This window comes from Protopterus annectens, chromosome 4.part1, assembly GCF_019279795.1.
Source record: "Protopterus annectens isolate FY-2018-M chromosome 4.part1, PAN1.0, whole genome shotgun sequence".
In the NCBI taxonomy this organism is placed as follows: domain Eukaryota; kingdom Metazoa; phylum Chordata; order Ceratodontiformes; family Protopteridae; genus Protopterus; species Protopterus annectens.
This window is the reverse complement of record NC_056734.1, coordinates 467,453,703-467,475,795: the sequence shown is the minus strand read 5'-3', so window position 1 is coordinate 467,475,795 and position 22,093 is coordinate 467,453,703. Positions and strand designations below refer to the sequence as shown.

Sequence of the window (22,093 nt, the reverse complement as noted above, 5' to 3'; positions counted from 1 at the left end):
CAAGCTATCGTCTCATTTTTCATTCTGATTTAGCTCCCACCCTCCCATTTTGGCTACCTCGTCCTTTCTGGTGCTTTGCTCACCCTTTGTCACCATGAACCTTACATCACTCCATGGAGTGGGTGGTTTAGCCTTTCAAAAACTCATATTAATGCTGTGCAGTGTGAGATGAAACCTCGCTATCTAGATGGTCACCATCTGCACTTGTGGTGGGAGATTCTATACACTCTTTTTCCCTGGTTTGTGAACATGCACAATAAAATGTGGCAGTGGACCTCTATGCTACCCCAGGATTTCACGACTTTCATACTCTTGCTGTCTGCCCACAATTTCCAAATGAAAGAACTGACTCCCTATTAAAACATCAGTACTCATAATACCAACAGCCAACATGCTGAAAAAAAATTAAAACTGCAAAAGATATTGAATATGGATCTTCTCCTTTAAACTTATTTCTTTCAGGGGATGAGCTCCTCCCCACACCCCTGAACTTGTACTCTGAGATCACTCTACCTCAGAAAAAAGGGAATATTCCAAGAAATGCCCATCTCAGACTTAAAATATGTAAGTCTATTTTTTAGCTATTCAGTTACAACATTATGAGACTTGCTCATGCAGGTCCCAATATTTCAAATGGTTACCAAAAGAATTGCTATGGCCAGTCTTTGTTTTCTATTAGAAGACACTGCTACACTGTATCTCCCCAGGATACAAGAACTGGCTGCCAGCCCCTCAGATTTACTTCTCCTAAATGGTTCTTCAGGTGCAGGCCCTTATATAATATTCAGGCCTTTAAGTATTACATCAGTCAGTAAAGCAGGGAAACTCTGGTTTCTGTTTGTTAATGACAACAATGATGTTTTGTTATACATTGTTGCTTAAAACATTTTCTATTATTTCCAGTAAACAAAAACAAAATATAAGTTTTGACTTTGCCCAGTAGATCCTTCTATGGTAAACTCAGATAAGATTCAGAATATGTTGTAAAGAAAAATATTATTCACCATACACCCGCATATTATTCAGTAGTACAAAAGCGTTTTTTAATATTTTTTGCCTTAAGTGTGTTTAAAAATAATCACCGGTTAACAAAGCTATTGCTACTGGATAAGGTTTGGGATGAGTGTATAGCAAAAGTATAAAATTGAGGAAGTTTATATATTCTATCTGATTTTTTAGGGACAGCAGGTTGATTATCAGGAGAATTGCAGTTGGAGAAACACATATCCTCTAAAGCTGACAAAACTGGAGGAATGCGTAAAGGTTCTGGATTTTCCTTCTGTACAGTTCATTATATTTTCTGAGTGACTAAGAAACCTCAGTGTTCTCTCACTAAAAATACTGGTACATTCTGGAAATAGTCTCAGAGAAAGAAGAATCCTCATGGAAGAATCAGAAACTGAGATCTTCTCTGAGTTTGAATCAGAAAACTGAGGAGAAAACCCATATCTGCCCCTTCATCTTCCTGTCCAGATGCAGAATCTTGAATATCTTCCAGAAAAGAAGCATCCCTCTTTTCTTTTACCAGAAACCACCTGATGAAAAGGATTAAAATCCCAAATTAAACCCTGAGTCAGACCCAGTAAACTGCTCCTGTCTAAGGAAATTTGAGGAAGATTAGATACATGTTTAGTTTTCTTTTTTTTTTACAGGCAAAATGAGGCCAACAGTGTTATTAACAGCAGCAGCAGCTTCCCCAGGGATGGGCACAACAGTTTGACCAACAAGGAAGACTTTTCCTGTTATTTCTCCCAGGTCCAACAAGGGTAGTTGTCCCTTACCCACTGAGGGAATCCCAGCAGCTTCAGAGGTAAGTGGCCAAATCCCAGAATATAGTGGCTGTAGGTGCTACAGAGGGATACAAGGTAAAAGGTGAGTGGTCTGAGGAACCAGCTTTGGCCACAGCAAAGTCAATGATCTGTGTCTGAGGCAAACTGCTAGTATGCTGTTGTGGCAAAGGCTGTTTCCTTAACTTTTTTCTTTGGCTGGAAGAAGGACTGAATATGGGACCAGTAGACTTTTCCTTGGTCAAGCCAAAATGATACCTTTTTCTCGGAGAAAACAAGCAGCATAAGCTGGCGAAAATATAAAGTCTTATAAATTCATGTTTTCACACAAAAACTCAGTGAAAAGCACATTAAAACACATTGCCAGCCCCCATAAATTCAAATAAATACAAGTTTTCATCAGAAAAAAATGTTTTTAACTACTATAGACAACTTTTAATCTGACAAGAAAAAGTGTGCCCCTATCTAAAATTACTAAGTCTCATGAGAGTCCATTACAACACAAACGCCTAACTTCAAAATAACTTTCCAAAGACACAAAGTACAACAAACAATACATTTTTAATGTGGAAGGTTTTTTCCCAAAAGGGAACTTATCTGCCCAGCAACAGAACAGTAGAAACCAACCACTGATCCTCAGAAGTCTGCAGAGGAGCTCTGGCTTCCTTCACAGGAAAGCTCTAATGACTTGGCACCCAAACTCTGCTCAAGCTGACCAATGGTTTGGCTGAGTGGAAGGTGTCCTGAAGCTTTAGAAGCTGGCCTGTTGTTATATACTAGTCAGGATGTAACCCATATAGCTACGGCTACTGCGGCAATGATCAATATGATGAAAATTATAGTTTCCGTTGGAAAACAATTATCTACTGCTTACAATCCATTTATCAAACAAAAAAATATTCAGAGGCCTGGGTACCTGGGTAGTTAGTTTCCTTTCCTTTGATTACCATTTAACAACTGTGGTCAGGTTCTTCTGTAAATCAGGAGTAATTGCTAAAGGTATTTCAGCTACATCCAAGTAAGTAAAAGTTTCCCCTATATTCAATGCTGTTCAGACTTATTATAGAGTACCATGTTCCCATTAGTATGTACCTTAGTAGACATAGCCAAAATCTTGTAAAGCTCTAGCGGTTTCTTGATAAGAAAATCTATAATCTTAAGAACGCGAGTTACCAGGCAAGGCTGGTAGTCTTGTCTTTGCACTTTGTGCCTTATAGACTCCTAAGGGCTGAATTTTGCCTTGTTTACCTCATGAATACAGATCCTGTGATACTTGAATTTGCCTTGTTTACCTCACGAATACAGATCCTGTGATACTTGAATTTGGCTAGTTTACCTCACGAATACAGATCCTGTGATACTTGAATTTGCCTTGTTTACCTCACCAATACAGATCCTGTGATACTTGAATTTGCCTTGTTTACCTCACAAATACAGATCCTGTGATACTTGAATTTGCCTTGTTTACCTCACGAATACAGATCCTGTGATACTTGAATTTGCCTTGTTTACCTCCACGAATACAGATCCTGTGATACTTGAATTTGCCTTGTTTACCTCCACGAATACAGATGCTGTGATACTTGAATTTGCCTTGTTTACCTCACGTAATACAGATCCTGTGATACTTGAATTTGTCTTGTTTACCTCACGAAAACAGATCCTGTGATACTTGAATTTGCCTTGTTTACCTCACGAATAAAGATCCTGTGATACTTGAATTTGCCTTGTTTACCTCACGAACACAGATCCTGTGATACTTAAATTTGCCTTGTTTACCTCAGTAATACAGATCCTGCGATACTTGAATTTGCCTTGTTTACCTCACTAATACACATCCTGTGATGCTTGAATTTGCCTTGTTTACCTCACTAATACAGATCCTGAGATACTTGAATTTGCCTTGTTTACCTCACTAATACACATACTGTGATACTTGAATTTGTCTTGTTTACCTCACTAATACAGATCCTGTGATACTTGAATTTGCCTTGTTTACCTCACTAATACAGATCCTGTGATACTTGAATTTGCCTTGTTTACCTCACTAATACAGATCCAGTGATACTTGAATTTGCCTTGTTTACCTCACTAATACACATCCTGTGATACTTGAAACTGTCTTGTTTACCTTAATAATACAGATCCTGTGATACTTGAATTTGCCTTGTTTACCACACTAATACAGATCCTGTGATACTTGAATTTGCCTTGTTTACCTCACTAATACAGATCCTGTGATACTTGAATTGTCCTTGTTTGCCTCACTAATACAGATCCTGTGATACTTGAATTTGCCTTGTTTACCTCGCTAATGCAGATCCTGTGATACTTGAATTTGCCTTATTTACCTAACAAATACAGATCCTGTGATACCTGAACTTGCCTTGTTTACTTCACTAATACAGATCCTGCATACTTGAAATTGTCTTGTTTACCTTACTAATACAGATCCTGTGATACTTGAATTTGCCTTGTTTACCTCACGAATACAGATCCTGTGATACTTGAATTTGCCTTGTTTACCTCGCTAATGCAGATCCTGTGATACTTGAATTTGCCTTATTTACCTAACAAATACAGATCCTGTGATACCTGAACTTGCCTTGTTTACTTCACTAATACAGATCCTGCGATACTTGAAATTGTCTTGTTTACCTTACTAATACAGATCCTGTGATACTTGAATTTGCCTTGTTTACCTCACGAATACAGATCCTGTGATACTTGAATTTGCCTTGTTTACCTCACGAATACAGAACCTGTGATACTTGAATTTGTCTTGTTTACCTCACGAATACAGATCCTGTGATACTTTGAATTTGCCTTGTTTACCTCCACGAATAAAGATCCTGTGATACTTGAATTTGCCTTGTTTACCTCACGAATACAGATCCTGTGATACTTGAATTTGCCTTGTTTACCTCACTAATACAGATCCCATATACTTGAATTTGCCTTGTTTACCTCACTAATACACATCCTGTGATACTTGAATTTGCCTTGTTTACCTCACTAATACACATCCTGAGATACTTGAATTTGCCTTGTTTACCTTACTAATACAGATCCTGTGATACTTGAATTTGCCTTGTTTACCTCACTAATGCAGATCCTGTGATACTTGAATTGGCCTTGTTTGCCTCACTAATACAGATCCGGTGATACTTGAATTGGCCTTATTTACCTCACTAATACAGATCCGGTGATACTTGAATTTGCCTTGTTTTCCTCACTAATACACATCCTGTGATACTTGAATTTGTCTTGTTTACCTCACTAATACAGATCCTGTGATACTTGAATTTGCCTTGTTTACCTCACTAATACACAGCCTGTGATACTTGAATTTGCCTTGTTTACCTCACTAATACAGATCCAGTGATACTTGAAATTGTCTTGTTTACCTTACTAATACAGATCCTGTGATACTTGAATTTGCCTTGTTTACCTTACTAATACAGATCCTGTGATACTTGAATTTGCCTTGTTTACCTCACTAATGCAGATCCTGTGATACTTGAATTGGCCTTGTTTGCCTCACTAATACAGATCCGTGATACTTGAATTGGCCTTATTTACCTCACTAATACAGATCCTCTGATACTTGAATTTGCCTTGTTTTCCTCACTAATACAAATCCTGTGATACTTGAATTTGCCTTGTTTACCTCGCTAATGCAGATACTGTGATAATTGAATTTGCCTTGTTTACCTAACAAATACAGATCCTGTGATACTTGAATTTGCCTTGTTTACCTCACTAATACAGATCCTGTGATACCTGAACTTGCCTTGTTTACTTCACTAATACAGATCCTGCGATACTTGAAATTGTCTTGTTTACCTTACTAATACAGATCCTGTGATACTTGAATTTGCCTTGTTTACCTCACGAATACAGATCCTGTGATACTTGAATTTGCCTTGTTTACCTCACGAATAAAGATCCTGTGATACTTGAATTTGCCTTGTTTACCTCACAAATACAGATCCTGTGATACTTGAATTTGCCTTGTTTACTTCACTAATACAGATCCTGCGATACTTGAATTTGCCTTGTTTACCTCACTAATACACATCCTGTGATACTTGAATTTGTCTTGTTTGCCTCACTAATACACATCCTGAGATACTTGAATTTGCCTTGTTTACCTCACTAATACACAACCTGTGATACTTGAATTTGTCTTGTTTACCTCACTAATACAGATCCTGTGATACTTGAATTTGCCTTGTTTACCTCACTAATACACATCCTGTGATGCTTGAATTTGCATTGTTTACCTCTCTAATACAGATCCAGTGATACTTGAATTTGCCTTGTTTACCTCACTAATGCACATCCTGTGATACTTGAAATTGTCTTGTTTACCTTACTAATACCGATCCTGTGATACTTGAATTTGCCTTGTTTACCTCACTAATACAGATCCTGTGATATTTGAATTTGCTTTGTTTACCTCACTAATACAGATCCTGTGATACTTGAATTGGCCTTGTTTGCCTCACTAATACAGATCCGGTGATACTTGAATTGACCTTGTTTACCTTACTAATACAGATCCTGTGATACTTGAATTTGCCTTGTTTACCTCACTAATACAGATCCTGCGATACTTGAATTTGCCTTGTTTACCTCACTAATACAGATCCTGCGATACTTGAATTTGCCTTGTTTACCTCACTAATGCAGATCCTGTGATACTTGAATTTGCCTTGTTTACCTCACTAACAGATCCTGCGATACTTGAATTTGCCTTGTTTACCTCACTAATTCAGATCCTGTGATACTTGAATTTGCCTTGTTTACCTCACTAATGCAGATCCTGTGATACTTGATTTGCCTTGTTTACCTCAATAATGCAGATCCTGTGATATTTGAATTTGCCTTGTTTACCTCACTAATACAGATCCTGTGATACGTGCCCTCCATTTTCTCAGTAAGTCAAACATCACAGCTAACAGTGGAACCTTCATTTGCAAATAACTAAAATGCATCTTAGATATAGATTCATCACATGGCATATTTCTGTTAATTAAACTTCTACTGCAAGTAATGCAATCTGATTCAATATATTCATTCAAACATAACCTGGATGACTGACTGGCTCCTCCCAGATTTAATCATGGACTGGTGGGCCACACCCTCCTTGATAAAGTAGTTACAGCTCGAGAGAGGATATTTGGCAAAGTCTTTATGCATTAAGCTAATTACCCTTGTAGATTCTCTGATCCTATGAGTCACAGTTGTATGAATGTTTAATAAAGGCAAGTTGTCAGTTTGAAAACAATGTCCATAGAAAAAAGTTTGCATCTAATTATGATTGTTTCAAAAACTGCATTTTTCAGTTTTAGGAAACAAAGTTACACGGGTAAGTAATGCAGGTTTCAAGGCCATGATACAAGATAATTGTAAGGTAACAACAGATTATCAGTGAAAAGTAGTTTGTTCGAAACAGTTCATTTATTAAGATACCTAGTTGCTGTCTACTATCCAAAATCATATACATTGCATAACTTACACACTGAAAGCATTTGCAGACAATTCACAAGCACATAACTGATTTCCTTTTATTTGACAAACTCTCTTTTTCTTACCAAACAGTCCCTTTGTCTTATTATTGTAGTCATTTGGAAGATATAGCAGAATATTTATCATGCCAAACGAAGCAGACAATGAAAGAGAGACTTTCCCACTAAATGTCACATTTATCGAATCATTTCTTTTTATGTAGAGATCTGTACCATTGTAGAAATCTGTCTGAAGTTCTGATAAAATGTGAGAGAAAACAGAATTAGTTATAAGTTGTTTTACAATGATTTATAAAGCAACAACACTCTGTGCAACAATTTAAAACATAAGAAATGTAACACATTTTTATGATTACGGAAAAACTTATAAAACATATTGTGCATTTATCAGGTAATGCACAAGTAAAAAAAAAAGGATTTATTACAACTGTGAGACATACTCAGCAGGGTAATCATCCTATATGGGAATGACAAGGTTAAATTATTAAAATAGCAGATTTTTTTGTTTGCATTCAAGTTGTTTATACTTGAAATAATTTAAACATTTCCAAAATAAATTTATTTTAAGAAACACATTAATGTATTATGTGGTGATGACTATCAATATTCAAAGGTTTTATTTATATCATGTTGGGGAGTTGCAATTTCCATAATGGTTAAGGTGTTTACCTCACAAGCAAATGGTACTAGTTTTGATTCTCAGCTTTGAAAGAAAATTGTCTAGGCTTAAAATGGCCTGCAAGAGCAGCTAGCTTAGTACTTGCCTATGAACCAGTGTTACAATTCAGTTACTGTCATTTCACCATAAACTAATGCTATACATAAAAAAATCACCCATCACCAGTGCTAACTTCCACTTCATTATGCATGTAAAACTTCTGTAGGTAATGACAGCAGTAGCTAACAGACATAACAGAATACCAGTACTGCGGTTTGGTCTTTAACATGACTGACTATCACAAATTTCTGGCTTTGTATGAGGAAATGAATATCTGGTTGTAGGGGAATTTAAAATTAGTATTCCATTCGATATGAGTATATTTCTTTGCTTTCAATTTTAGTAAATTTCCTCAAGGGGTCTACTATAAATAATCACATCTCTTTTAAATAACTCATGATAATTCAAACCAAAGCATAATCAGTTCATGATAATTCAAACCCCAAACGTCTAAAGACTAGGCAGGACAACAGCAAACAAAACACAAAATTTTTACAGTGGGTATGACCCTGTGCCCCCAATGAAGGGGTAAAACCCAACAGCCCAGACTATATACATACCAACTTTGAGATTACTTGAACTCAGAAAAGACAAAGAAAGTGAGGAAACAACACCATCACCTCCTTACCCGTCTCCACCATGACAGGATGTTGGTGATATAGGTTCAACATTTTGTTTGTCAATCATATGGCCAGGGACAAACAGCAGGGACCCTAAACCCATGCTCCCTACTTGTTCCTGCTAATTGTATCTAACATGGAAGTTACAAACTCTCGACTAAAGCACTGTTCATTATGTCAGTTTTGACTGAATACTCTTCAACTTTATGCTGTGTAGCCATGTGGAGACAATCTATTGTCTGTCTCACCATCTGCCTGTCTCTGGCAACCTACCCATCCACCTGTCTAGCTATATAGTTTAGTTAGTTAAATTCAGACATGAAGAACAATGGATTTTTATTTTACCATAAACAGCACAATGCACTGATATCAAATACAATGTGTGACAAATGCAACCAAAGAAGTGCTTTCCAAAAGTTGTTTTAGATATCATTAATCCAAATAACACAACACCAGCAGTTACCCAGCAAAGATTAATAAGTGAGGTGAACAAATTAAATGGAATGTTTACCTGGAGAGTATGAAAATGAGACGTTGCCACCATTCAAAAGAATTTGGATAGCATTATTAGAGCCCAGAGTAAACTGAACCTGTTAAAAAAGAAATGACAGTAACAGAAGCACTCATTCAAAATCAACTGCTTAGGCTACATTATCATACATGAACAGCATATTTATAATGCAGTTATAGTAAATGTTCATTTCATAAGACTCAAGCTATGCGTCTCATTTTTCATTCTGATTTAGCTCCCACCCTCCCATTTTGGCTACCTCGTCCTTTCTGGTGCTTTGCTCACCCTTTGTCACCATGAACCTTACATCACTCCATGGAGTGGGTGGTTTAGCCTTTCAAAAACTCATATTAATGCTGTGCAGTGTGAGATGAAACCTCGCTATCTAGATGGTCACCATCTGCACTTGTGGTGGGAGATTCTATACACTCTTTTTCCCTGGTTTGTGAACATGCACAATAAAATGTGGCAGTGGACCTCTATGCTACCCCAGGATTTCACGACTTTCATACTCTTGCTGTCTGCCCACAATTTCCAAATGAAAGAACTGACTCCCTATTAAAACATCAGTACTCATAATACCAACAGCCAACATGCTGAAAAAAATTAAAACTGCAAAAGATATTGAATATGGATCTTCTCCTTTAAACTTATTTCTTTCAGGGGATGAGCTCCTCCCCACACCCCTGAACTTGTACTCTGAGATCACTCTACCTCAGAAAAAAGGGAATATTCCAAGAAATGCCCATCTCAGACTTAAAATATGTAAGTCTATTTTTTAGCTATTCAGTTACAACATTATGAGACTTGCTCATGCAGGTCCCAATATTTCAAATGGTTACCAAAAGAATTGCTATGGCCAGTCTTTGTTTTCTATTAGAAGACACTGCTACACTGTATCTCCCCAGGATACAAGAACTGGCTGCCAGCCCCTCAGATTTACTTCTCCTAAATGGTTCTTCAGGTGCAGGCCCTTATATAATATTCAGGCCTTTAAGTATTACATCAGTCAGTAAAGCAGGGAAACTCTGGTTTCTGTTTGTTAATGACAACAATGATGTTTTGTTATACATTGTTGCTTAAAACATTTTCTATTATTTCCAGTAAACAAAAACAAAATATAAGTTTTGACTTTGCCCAGTAGATCCTTCTATGGTAAACTCAGATAAGATTCAGAATATGTTGTAAAGAAAAATATTATTCACCATACACCCGCATATTATTCAGTAGTACAAAAACGTCAATATAGCAGAACTTGTGAAACTATTAAAAATAGAAAAATGTTTTCTGTTAATGGATGTTTGCCTATGCCTTAAGTGTGTTTAAAAATAATCAGGTACTGTTGTTCTGTAAATGCCATATATAGACAATAAGTTACTTCCCTGGGTTAAGATTTGCAGGGAGATGGTTAGTCTATATGTCGTCTTTCTTGTTAGTAGTAGCCATATATTTGTGGACATTTAATCTAGGCTGAGAGACTAACCGGTCAAAGGCAATGGCATATCACTTCAAAGGTTCATTGGTCATCTGGGGAAAAGGACAACATTTACCTTTTTATTTAAGGAGAGAAATTTCCCTTTTCTCTAGTGCTGGCATATTCTGTGATATACTGAATATTTTATTTCTCTCTTTATGTTAGCAGTTCTTCAGAATTATTTAAAGGCATGTACATCTATTTACATTACCCAGCTTAAATCTGGTGCCTTAAAGCCATTCAGCCTCTTGTACTGGTAAACATTTTAAAGAAAACTGATCCCACAGATAACAATGACAAATGCTATGTTTAAGTTTCTTACAAGTCATCTTCACAGCTTAATCAACTTTATTGCAAATTAATGACACCAAGTTACATACTGTAAGGTAATGCTTCTCTGACATGACCCATCATCATGAAATTTCTTTTAAAATAGGAAGATACTAGGCAAAACACTAAATGAAACAGGTGAGACTACATCTCATGGAGGCTGTTAAGTGGTACTGTGGGTGTAGTTTGCAACTCGTAAAATGGCAATGGGAGAAATGGTAGCTTTTTCTTCTACAGGAAGAAAAAATGTAATTTAATTTTACTTTTCTCACCTACTGATGTCACAAGAAAAGCAGTAACAATTTCATTTAATACTTTCCTCCTCCTTTGATATTATGATAAAGTAAGTTACTTTTTAAACACACAACATTCCTTCAGACCATTGCATTTGTCATGCCTAGCTACAAAACTTGAATGTTTAAACACAGAACGTTCTTTCCTTTCACCATGTTATGCTCTACACCTTACATGTTTTAAACAGCAGTTCTTTTCATTCACCATGTTATTCTTTAATGATTTATTGATGCAGTATTTTTTAATTACCTTAATTAGTTTTAATTAGCTTTAACTGCTCTGCATAATATGACATAATTTCTTCACTATAGAACAATACATTATTTAGTAAGATAGCAGCATAGTCCAGGCCTTGCTAAAGCTGAGAACAAGAAGACTACATAGTATTGATTTAAATGATTTTATTAAAAAAAATGTTATAGTGTTGATTGCACGCGTTATGTTTTACACTGTTAATAACTATTTGCTTTAAATAGAACACATTTAAAGTATGTTACTGTGTATTTTATATGATTGAAATGTTATATTCATAGCACTCATATCACTGCAGTACTACAGTGAAATCATTGGCAAGCAATACTTATCTGAACACATATTAGATAAAACAAACTGGTTTGAACAATTGCTTGCTTAGGTGGTCTTGACTGTACCTGTAGACGTCAAAGTCTCTTTAGGATACATGCAAGCAACATCATAAGTTGATCTTGATAATGGGGACCAGAATGCTCATACTGGGACAGACAGACAGAACAGGATATGAGGAATGCCTGTGTCTACACAGGTATGTATGTATGTGACAGGTGGGGCTACAGGAATAAAGAAGAAGTCATTCTAGAGGTTTTTTTGGCAAATGGCTTGATAATGGCCAATACATGGTTCAACAAGACAGACGTCAGAAAATCACATAAAAGAATAGTCAACATGCAACTCAAGTTAGACTTCCTGCTAGTGAGGAAACGACATAGAATCGGAGATTTCAAAGACATCACCCCTGAAACAGTTTCCCCACATCATAAATCTCTGAGGGCCACAATCAGCTGTAAGGGGGGGGGGTGGGTTGTATAGATCTAATTGTAAGAAACCCATCACTTATTACAGATAAGCTCTTTTTTTTGTTCTTCACTTGAAGAGCTGAGGGGGTGGGGTGCTGTTTCATAATGCCTGCACAGAGTGCTAACTGAATCAGGTATGCTTCTGCTGTATAGTCCTAGACTTGGTGAAAGCATATGACAAGATGCTAAGAAAGCTGATTTGGGTATTTATTTGATGGTTCAAAGTCAGAGAAACAGTGGTAGAATTAGTGTGGCTATGTGAAATGACAAAATGAGACAAGTGCAAACAGTGTTTGGTCTCACATGGGAGTTCCCAGTGAGAATAAGTGTACATTAGTGTTCAGTTCTGAACCCACTGCTGTTCCTACTGGTGATGGACTAGATTTCCAAAACAGTTTATGGGGACAAATTAGCAAAGTTGCTGTATGTAAACAATGTATTTTTACAAGCAAAGGGTGAATAAGAATTTCAGCAAGTTATAGGGAAATGGAATGCAAGACTAAAGGAACATGGGATGAAACTTTGTGCAGACAAGAAATGTATCATAGCAGCAAAAAGAGGAAATAAGAAGAAGGTAAAATTTGAGACAGAATGCAAACCTGTGGAACAGGGTTAACAGTTTCAAGTCTCTGAGAGGGGTAGTTGTGGAGAAGGGTAATCAGAATGAGGAGGTCAAAGGTTAAATCAGGGGAGCTACACCCAATAGACATAGAGTATCAGGGACAGTGTGTGACAGAAGAATGCCAAAGAAACTGAAGTGTGACTAGTAACTTTGTACAGTACAGAAACCTGGGCGTTAAACGCAGAGAAGTTAAGGAAGCTAGAGGTGATGGAGGTGAAGTACCTGAGACAGGTGGTAAGATTCACACTGTGGGAGAGAGAATTACATTATGACATCAAAGTAGCTCCATTTCCAGAGAAGATGAAAGAGAACAGAATTTGATGGTTCAGGGACATGAATATGAAAGCAAAAGATTCACTATGCAGCAAAACATCCCCCCACACTGATATAATCATTTGAAATAATGAACTGAAATTGATTTAAAATAACTTAGACATGCACTTATGAAGTATTTAATACTGAACACTAATATGCTATATAACCAAGATATAGACTGCAAATAAAATATACAAAATGGAGTATAATGTAGAATGGTATTCAGCAAAACTCACTTTCACCAGCATATGATAATATACACCACTGATTTTATATCTTTTTCTATATATCTATTTATTTTCTTTTAAATTGCAGGAACTTGAAGATCAAGTACAAATGCAGTGGGACTGCTATGTGCTGTGCAAGCCCCCACTCCCACCCCCGCCCCACAGGAAGGTGCATGTTTGTATTGTACTGATAATAATTATAATCATGCCACTTGCATTTCTGAAATGTTCCTTATGAAATTCCATGATAACTTACCTTAACAAGTATATTGGTGTGAAGAAAGTAAAGGACTGTGGCTATTGGATAAAAAGTGTTTTTTTTTTTTTTTTTATAATCACATCAGTCTTGCAATATGGATTGTTGCATGGAAACTTTCAAGTATGTCTTGAAATTTCAAAAAAATATAGGTTTCAGAATGTATTTTCTCTTGTAGAATTATTTTAGATATTACGATTTTCAAAATGAATTTATGCATTTCAGAATTATTCTTGGGAAATTAGACCAAAAACATGCTTGTATTTTGTGCAGTATGGGACAGCAGGTCTATATTACCTTATCGAACAATGAAAAGAGCAAATGCTTTTTCATCAAACCGAAAAGGTCGAAACCCCTAAAGAGTGACGACATTGAACAGCAATTTTTTCCCAGGGAAAAAAAATCCCTGCTCTGTAAAAAATAAAAAATAAATAAATTTAAACACAAAATGAAGTGGTGGGCTTTGACCCCAACATCCTCCAATAGCCCCCCACACCCCCCTACTTAAATATACCAACTTTGAGATCGCACCATAACAGAGGAAATGGCAAAGTTCTGAAGACGGCCCACCGATTTTGTTTCCCTGGGAAAAAAAATTGATGGTCCGTGTCTTCACTATTTAGTGGTTTCGAACTTTTTCAGTTCGATGAAAGAGCGTTCGCTCTTTTCATCATTCGATAAGGTAATATAGACCCAGTAGAGTCGATATATGTCAAAAAAGCTTCTTTGGAACTCATAGCTCTACTTTGTTATAAAACAAACATTGCTTGCCTAGGAGAAGCACTCATAAAAATAAATAATATGTCTTTGCAGTTTGCCTTGCCTAATTACAAGCCCTGTAATGAATACATTGTTTACTTGTGTAAATGAAAATTACTGAAGACATGAGAAACTCTGCAGTGTGTAAGAGAATATGCAAATCAGTAGCAAGTTTAATCGTTAATGAATAATGACTGTATTATTCTGTCAGTTTAAGAATGTAAACTATGATTGGAAAGAATGTTCCAGAATGTAACATGTGAGTTAATCAGTGCCTTGTTTCATATACTAAGTATGCATGTTATAAATGACTTAGATTTCAAATGGTTTATACCATGTGTAATCTTGCCTTAAAATGTTTTTATGACTTTGTGAATTTACCAATGGCAGACAGTAATGAGGAAAGCATTAACACAATTCCATGTTGTGGTGTTTACTCTTTGCATAAATGAGAACTCATGCTGGTATTTAAAACAGTATAGCTATACCTATATCTATATGTATGTATATATCTGTATACTACATGGTTGCAGTCTACTTATCAGTGCTTTTTTAAGCCGTAGAAATGTTCTACATGTGAGTAACAGAGGGACTTGTTAAGAGTTTGTTGAACAAAAAAGCTTTTCCTCAGATAGAAGAAAATGTTCCTAAAGCTTATAAGAATTCATGAATGTACTTCAGTTTATTTCCACATGCATTGTTTGAATCCAAAGACAGATCAGGTTCTTTGTTAGCACTGAAATTCAAGTTTCCAATTTTGAATAAGTTAATAGACATTTCACTATTTATACACTTTCACTACACCTGCCATTTAAGTTATTCATCATTGCATGTTTTTGTATTTTGTCATTTCAGTCTTTTATTTTCTGCTTTTAATTTTAATTCAGTTTTGATTTGATATATCAAACAGATAGAGGGAAAGACATATATACAGAGAGACAGAGATGGAAATATTCATTATAGCAAGGCTTTCAGTATAATGAAAATGTCTGATGCTACATACCTTATTTGTTGTCTTAGAGGTATACTGTGCAGCAACATCTATGAAGCTGGTATACGGGTCACCACTTGTTTGATTTGTGCGACCTTCCAGAATAAACAAACTATTTTCATCTGTGGTATTCACAAGTATGAAATCACCAAGACCATTAAAGGTAAAACTTTTTCCATCCATAGTAGTGAAATGAGGCTCACCATATGCAGTTTCTAAGTAAAACATGAAAAATAAAAAAGTAAACAGAGAATGGCAGCAATACAATTTCTATGCATTATTCCAGAAAATATAAACCACAAATATTAAATATTATGTTTACTATTTTAGATTTTCTTCTCAACAAAATACTCCTTAGCTAATTTATTTATTTTTGTTCTTTGTTTTCCTGTAACACTGGTAACCCTATCATTTTTGTCTTGCTGATTTATTCTATGCACAGTCCACTATTCTCTAATGCAATTACACATGTCCACATTAAAGTAAGTTCTGATGTGCAAGACAGTGTGAACTCTAATGAAATATATTTCTTGTAAAAAACATAAAGATACCAGTTTGATACTGTCACATATTTAAAGGCTGCTACTAAGCAATAGTCCATTTAAGCCATTTGATGTCTGTCTAATTTGAATGAGGTTCAGAGAGCAAAATGACAGCAATCGGTTGCTTAATTCATGTGTCTGGCTTCTTTTTTTTACAAAATATATCTGTTTCCTGTTTCGTTTTTTTTTTTTCTTTTTGAATTTGCTCTAGTTAATTATTTAACTTGATTGTTGTGTACTAATGATAACCTACACTTTACTGGTGGTTATCACTATAGTTAATTATTTAACTTGATTGTTGTGTACTAATGATAACCTACACTTTACTGGTGGTTATCACTATAGTTAATTATTTAACTTGATTGTTGTGTACTAATGATAACCTACACTTTACTGGTGGTTATCACTATAGTTAATTATTTTACTTGATTGTTGTGTACTAATGATAACCTACACTTTACTGGTGGTTATCACTATAGTTAATTATTTTACTTGATTGTTGTGTACTAATGATAACCTACACTTTACTGGTGGTTATCACTATAGTTAATTATTTAACTTGATTGTTGTGTACTAATGATAACCTACACTTTACTGGTGGTTATCACTATAGTTAATTATTTAACTTGATTGTTGTGTACTAATGATAACCTACACTTTACTGGTGGTTATCACTATAGTTAATTATTTAACTTGATTGTTGTGTACTAATGATAACCTACACTTTACTGGTGGTTATCACTATAGTTAATTATTTAACTTGATTGTTGTGTACTAATGATAACCTACACTTTACTGGTGGTTATCACTATAGTTAATTATTTAACTTGATTGTTGTGTACTAATGATAACCTACACTTTACTGGTGGTTATCACTATAGTTAATTATTTAACTTGATTGTTGTGTACTAATGATAACCTACACTTTACTGGTGGTTATCACTATAGTTAATTATTTAACTTGATTGTTGTGTACTAATGATAACCTACACTTTACTGGTGGTTATCACTATAGTTAATTATTTAACTGGATTGTTGTGTACTAATGATAACCTACACTTTACTGGTGGTTATCACTATAGTTAATTATTTAACTGGATTGTTGTGTACTAATGATAACCTACACTTTACTGGTGGTTATCACTATAGTTAATTATTTAACTGGATTGCTGTGTACTAATGATAACCTACACTTTACTGGTGGTTATCACTATAGTTAATTATTTAACTTGATTGTTGTGTACTAATGATAACCTACACTTTACTGGTGGTTATCACTATAGTTAATTATTTAACTTGATTGTTGTGTACTAATGATAACCTACACTTTACTGGTGGTTATCACTATAGTTAATTATTTAACTTGATTGTTGTGTACTAATGATAACCTACACTTTACTGGTGGTTATCACTATAGTTAATTATTTAACTTGATTGTTGTGTACTAATGATAACCTACACTTTACTGGTGGTTATCACTATAGTTAATTATTTAACTTGATTGTTGTGTACTAATGATAACCTACACTTTACTGGTGGTTATCACTATAGTTAATTATTTAACTTGATTGTTGTGTACTAATGATAACCTACACTTTACTGGTGGTTATCACTATAGTTAATTATTTAACTTGATTGTTGTGTACTAATGATAACCTACACTTTACTGGTGGTTATCACTATAGTTAATTATTTAACTTGATTGTTGTGTACTAATGATAACCTACACTTTACTGGTGGTTATCACTATAGTTAATTATTTAACTTGATTGTTGTGTACTAATGATAACCTACACTTTACTGGTGGTTATCACTATAGTTAATTATTTAACTTGATTGTTGTGTACTAATGATAACCTACACTTTACTGGTGGTTATCACTATAGTTAATTATTTAACTTGATTGTTGTGTACTAATGATAACCTACACTTTACTGGTGGTTATCACTATAGTTAATTATTTAACTTGATTGTTGTGTACTAATGATAACCTACACTTTACTGGTGGTTATCACTATAGTTAATTATTTAACTTGATTGTTGTGTACTAATGATAACCTACACTTTACTGGTGGTTATCACTATAGTTAATTATTTAACTTGATTGTTGTGTACTAATGATAACCTACACTTTACTGGTGGTTATCACTATAGTTAATTATTTAACTTGATTGTTGTGTACTAATGATAACCTACACTTTACTGGTGGTTATCACTATAGTTAATTATTTAACTTGATTGTTGTGTACTAATGATAACCTACACTTTACTGGTGGTTATCACTATAGTTAATTATTTAACTTGATTGTTGTGTACTAATGATAACCTACACTTTACTGGTGGTTATCACTATAGTTAATTATTTAACTTGATTGTTGTGTACTAATGATAACCTACACTTTACTGGTGGTTATCACTATAGTTAATTATTTAACTTGATTGTTGTGTACTAATGATAACCTACACTTTACTGGTGGTTATCACTATAGTTAATTATTTAACTTGATTGTTGTGTACTAATGATAACCTACACTTTACTGGTGGTTATCACTATAGTTAATTATTTAACTTGATTGTTGTGTACTAATGATAACCTACACTTTACTGGTGGTTATCACTATAGTTAATTATTTAACTTGATTGTTGTGTACTAATGATAACCTACACTTTACTGGTGGTTATCACTATAGTTAATTATTTAACTTGATTGTTGTGTACTAATGATAACCTACACTTTACTGGTGGTTATCACTATAGTTAATTATTTAACTTGATTGTTGTGTACTAATGATAACCTACACTTTACTGGTGGTTATCACTATTTTTGTTGCTGCTTTGCACTGTCCTTTTCTCCTCTGTGTTGGACTCTGATACATCTCTAATCTCATCTCACTGCCAAAAATTACTGTGAGGTTATTGCATTAGAGGGTTTTACTGAGGTGAAATTGTTTGTATGGTTGCACTGAAACTACTGATAACTGGATGATGATGATGAGAACTACAGAGATGATGGAATGTAAGGCCCTCTTCATTTATTTTGGTCAGTCCTTCTGCAGTATGGAGCCTGTTAAGAGCAACTGGTTCTTGCTCTGGATACCTTAGGGAGCTCATGCCCAAGAAATACCTAATGAGAAATTGCTGCAGTTTTTCAAGTAGGTTTATGTCATTAGACAGATAGTTAATTATTTAACTTGATTGTTGTGTACTAATGATAACCTACACTTTACTGGTGGTTATCACTATAGTTAATTATTTAACTTGATTGTTGTGTACTAATGATAACCTACACTTTACTGGTGGTTATCACTATAGTTAATTATTTAACTTGATTGTTGTGTACTAATGATAACCTACACTTTACTGGTGGTTATCACTATAGTAAATTATTTAACTTGATTGTTGTGTACTAATGATAACCTACACTTTACTGGTGGTTATCACTATAGTTAATTATTTAACTTGATTGTTGTGTACTAATGATAACCTACACTTTACTGGTGGTTATCACTATAGTTAATTATTTAACTTGATTGTTGTGTACTAATGATAACCTACACTTTACTGGTGGTTATCACTATAGTTAATTATTTAACTTGATTGTTGTGTACTAATGATAACCTACACTTTACTGGTGGTTATCACTATTTTTGTTGCTGCTTTGCACTGTCCTTTTCTCCTCTGTGTTGGACTCTGATACATCTCTAATCTCATCTCACTGCCAAAAATTACTGTGAGGTTATTGCATTAGAGGGTTTTACTGAGGTGAAATTGTTTGTATGGTTGCACTGAAACTACCGATAACTGGATGATGATGATGAGAACTACAGAGATGATGGAATGTAAGGCCCTCTTCATTTATTTTGGTCAGTCCTTCTGCAGTATGGAGCCTGTTAAGAGCAACTGGTTCTTGCTCTGGATACCTTAGGGAGCTCATGCCCAAGAAATACCTAATGAGAAATTGCTGCAGTTTTTCAAGTAGGTTTATGTCATTAGACAGATAGACAGACACTAAAGGGTACATTATATTCTACTATGGGCCTGAAGAGAGATGAGCAGAGGACAATGATGACTTCAGATGAGAAGCTCTTGGTAATCAGCTGGGTGAGATAACAGGCTTTTCTAATGGTGGTCAAATAATTATTTATCATCCCTGAAGGTGCCTAGGTCTGCATTTACAGCATTGTTTTAAGGAGTGCATCACTGATGTTGAAGATGTGACAGTTTGAACTTCCAAAACTTTATGATGCTGCACTTTTTGATGTTCAGTTTTTTATCATAATCTTGACATGCAAGAGTTTAAGTTAGGTCCTTTCGGAGGAGTTGATGATAACTCCAAGCTTTCACTCATTTGCAAACTTGGAAAGAAAAACATCTTTGATGACAGTTGAGACATAAAAAATGCCAAATAGGAGACACTCTAGAACAGAACTGTTGCATACATAACTGATGATAATCTTTTTGAGGATAGTGTGCCACCAGCTTTAATATAGTATGCTCTGTCATTAAATCAGTTATTTGTCTAATAATTTACATAGGGATTTATATTACATCTGATCATATTGTCAGTGATATTATAGTGAGGAATAGTATCAAGGGCCTTAGCTACTCAAGGTAAGTTGTCTACATACATTTTTACTTTGTTCATAAGTTTGTAAGTACTTTCTAAGCTATTGATCTGTCAGGATCATAACAGCATAGTCATGCATTCCTACAGAGTTTATAGCCTTAGTAGCTTAGTGGCAAGGTCTCTGTATTTGTGCTGAGGTCTTGCATAACCCCAGGGGAGATAATCCTTTAGTACTGTGAGAGAACCCTTTACACAGTAAGCATGAAAAACATAGCCCTGGAGTAGGTATTTACATGTTACTTGTTCCCTTCATCAATAATGGTCAAAGGTGTGAAACCAGTAGTGAACCTATGGTTTCCCATCCATGCGTCTAGGTTGCACTTAAATAACTTGAGGGATATACTTAGCATCACATGGAGAAGAACAAAGTTCCATGCAAATTATATTCTCTGTGAGAAATATGTATCCCCCTCATATTGCCACTACTGGACTCACACATGTGTAGAAGGTCTGCAATGATGGGGTTGGTAGAGGTTCTAGATATGAGGCAGAGATCTCCCCTTAGCAACTTTAAGACACTAGAAAGAGAGATAGGGCTTTGCAGCAGTCATAGTAGCTTTTGTGATTTAGTCTCTTGATTTTCTTTGTGAGAAAATGTTGTGGTCATTTGAGACAAGTCAGGTGCTTGGACAGGCACATGTGGAGGCATTATATTAAATGATTGGACTAACGAGTGCAGTGTACAGTGGAATGGTCACCTCCATAGATTTGGATGCCATATTCTTGTTAATAAGGTGTGGTATAATGAAGTATTTCCTAATAAAAGTTGGCATATGGTGGTCAAATGACACCTCATTGTTGATATATGTTCCCAGGTCTCTCACTACTAGGTCAATTTTCATGGCAGTTTTGTCAGTGTGATTATTGCAGGGGACAACTTGCCTGCTTGCTGAAAGATACAATTATGTATTTTTTTGGCATTTAGTTTTAAGCCATGGTTTTGACACCAGCATTTGTTTGTGACAAACCATCATGAAGGATCTTGGTGTCTTTGGAGAGTTTATGATGACACCGAGTTTACAGATTTCTGCAAACTTTGCCAGCCATATACCCTCAACATTTGCCTTGATTCTTGAGAAGTAGATGCCAAAAAAGAGAGACCAGAGGACCAAGATCTGGTGTATTCTAGTGACAGGTCCCTTGGTGGATGTAGAGCCACCCACCCTAATTTCTTGGGTTTTATTTGTAAGCCAGTTTACTATCCAATGAGTTACAGAGGGATTACATTTAGCTGGATACGTTAATTGACTACACCTGAATAGGAGATGGTATCAGATTGCCTTTGTGAGTTCCAGATATGTGATGTGAACATTTTATCCTCATCTATTGCTTTGGTGACCTTCTCAAAGAAGGCACCTAAACTGAGTAGGCAGGATCTGCCACTGACTAGACCAAACTGGCTCAGACCAATACTTTATAGATTGCCTATCTCTT

At 35.3% G+C, this 22,093-nt stretch overlaps 1 protein-coding gene across 1 annotated transcript in view; it reads right to left on the bottom strand.

Annotated features, from left to right (window-relative positions):
• Positions 1-22,093, bottom strand: part of LOC122801229 (mucin-4-like) — a 279,676-nt gene that overhangs the window by 133,199 nt on the left and 124,384 nt on the right. Inside the window, exons 13-15 of the mRNA XM_044070782.1 lie at positions 15,503-15,705; positions 9,171-9,249; positions 7,374-7,558 (exon numbers count right to left, since the gene is read on the bottom strand). Coding sequence (XP_043926717.1) covers positions 7,374-7,558; positions 9,171-9,249; positions 15,503-15,705 — 467 coding nt within the window. The remainder of the gene's footprint in view (positions 1-7,373; positions 7,559-9,170; positions 9,250-15,502; positions 15,706-22,093) is intronic.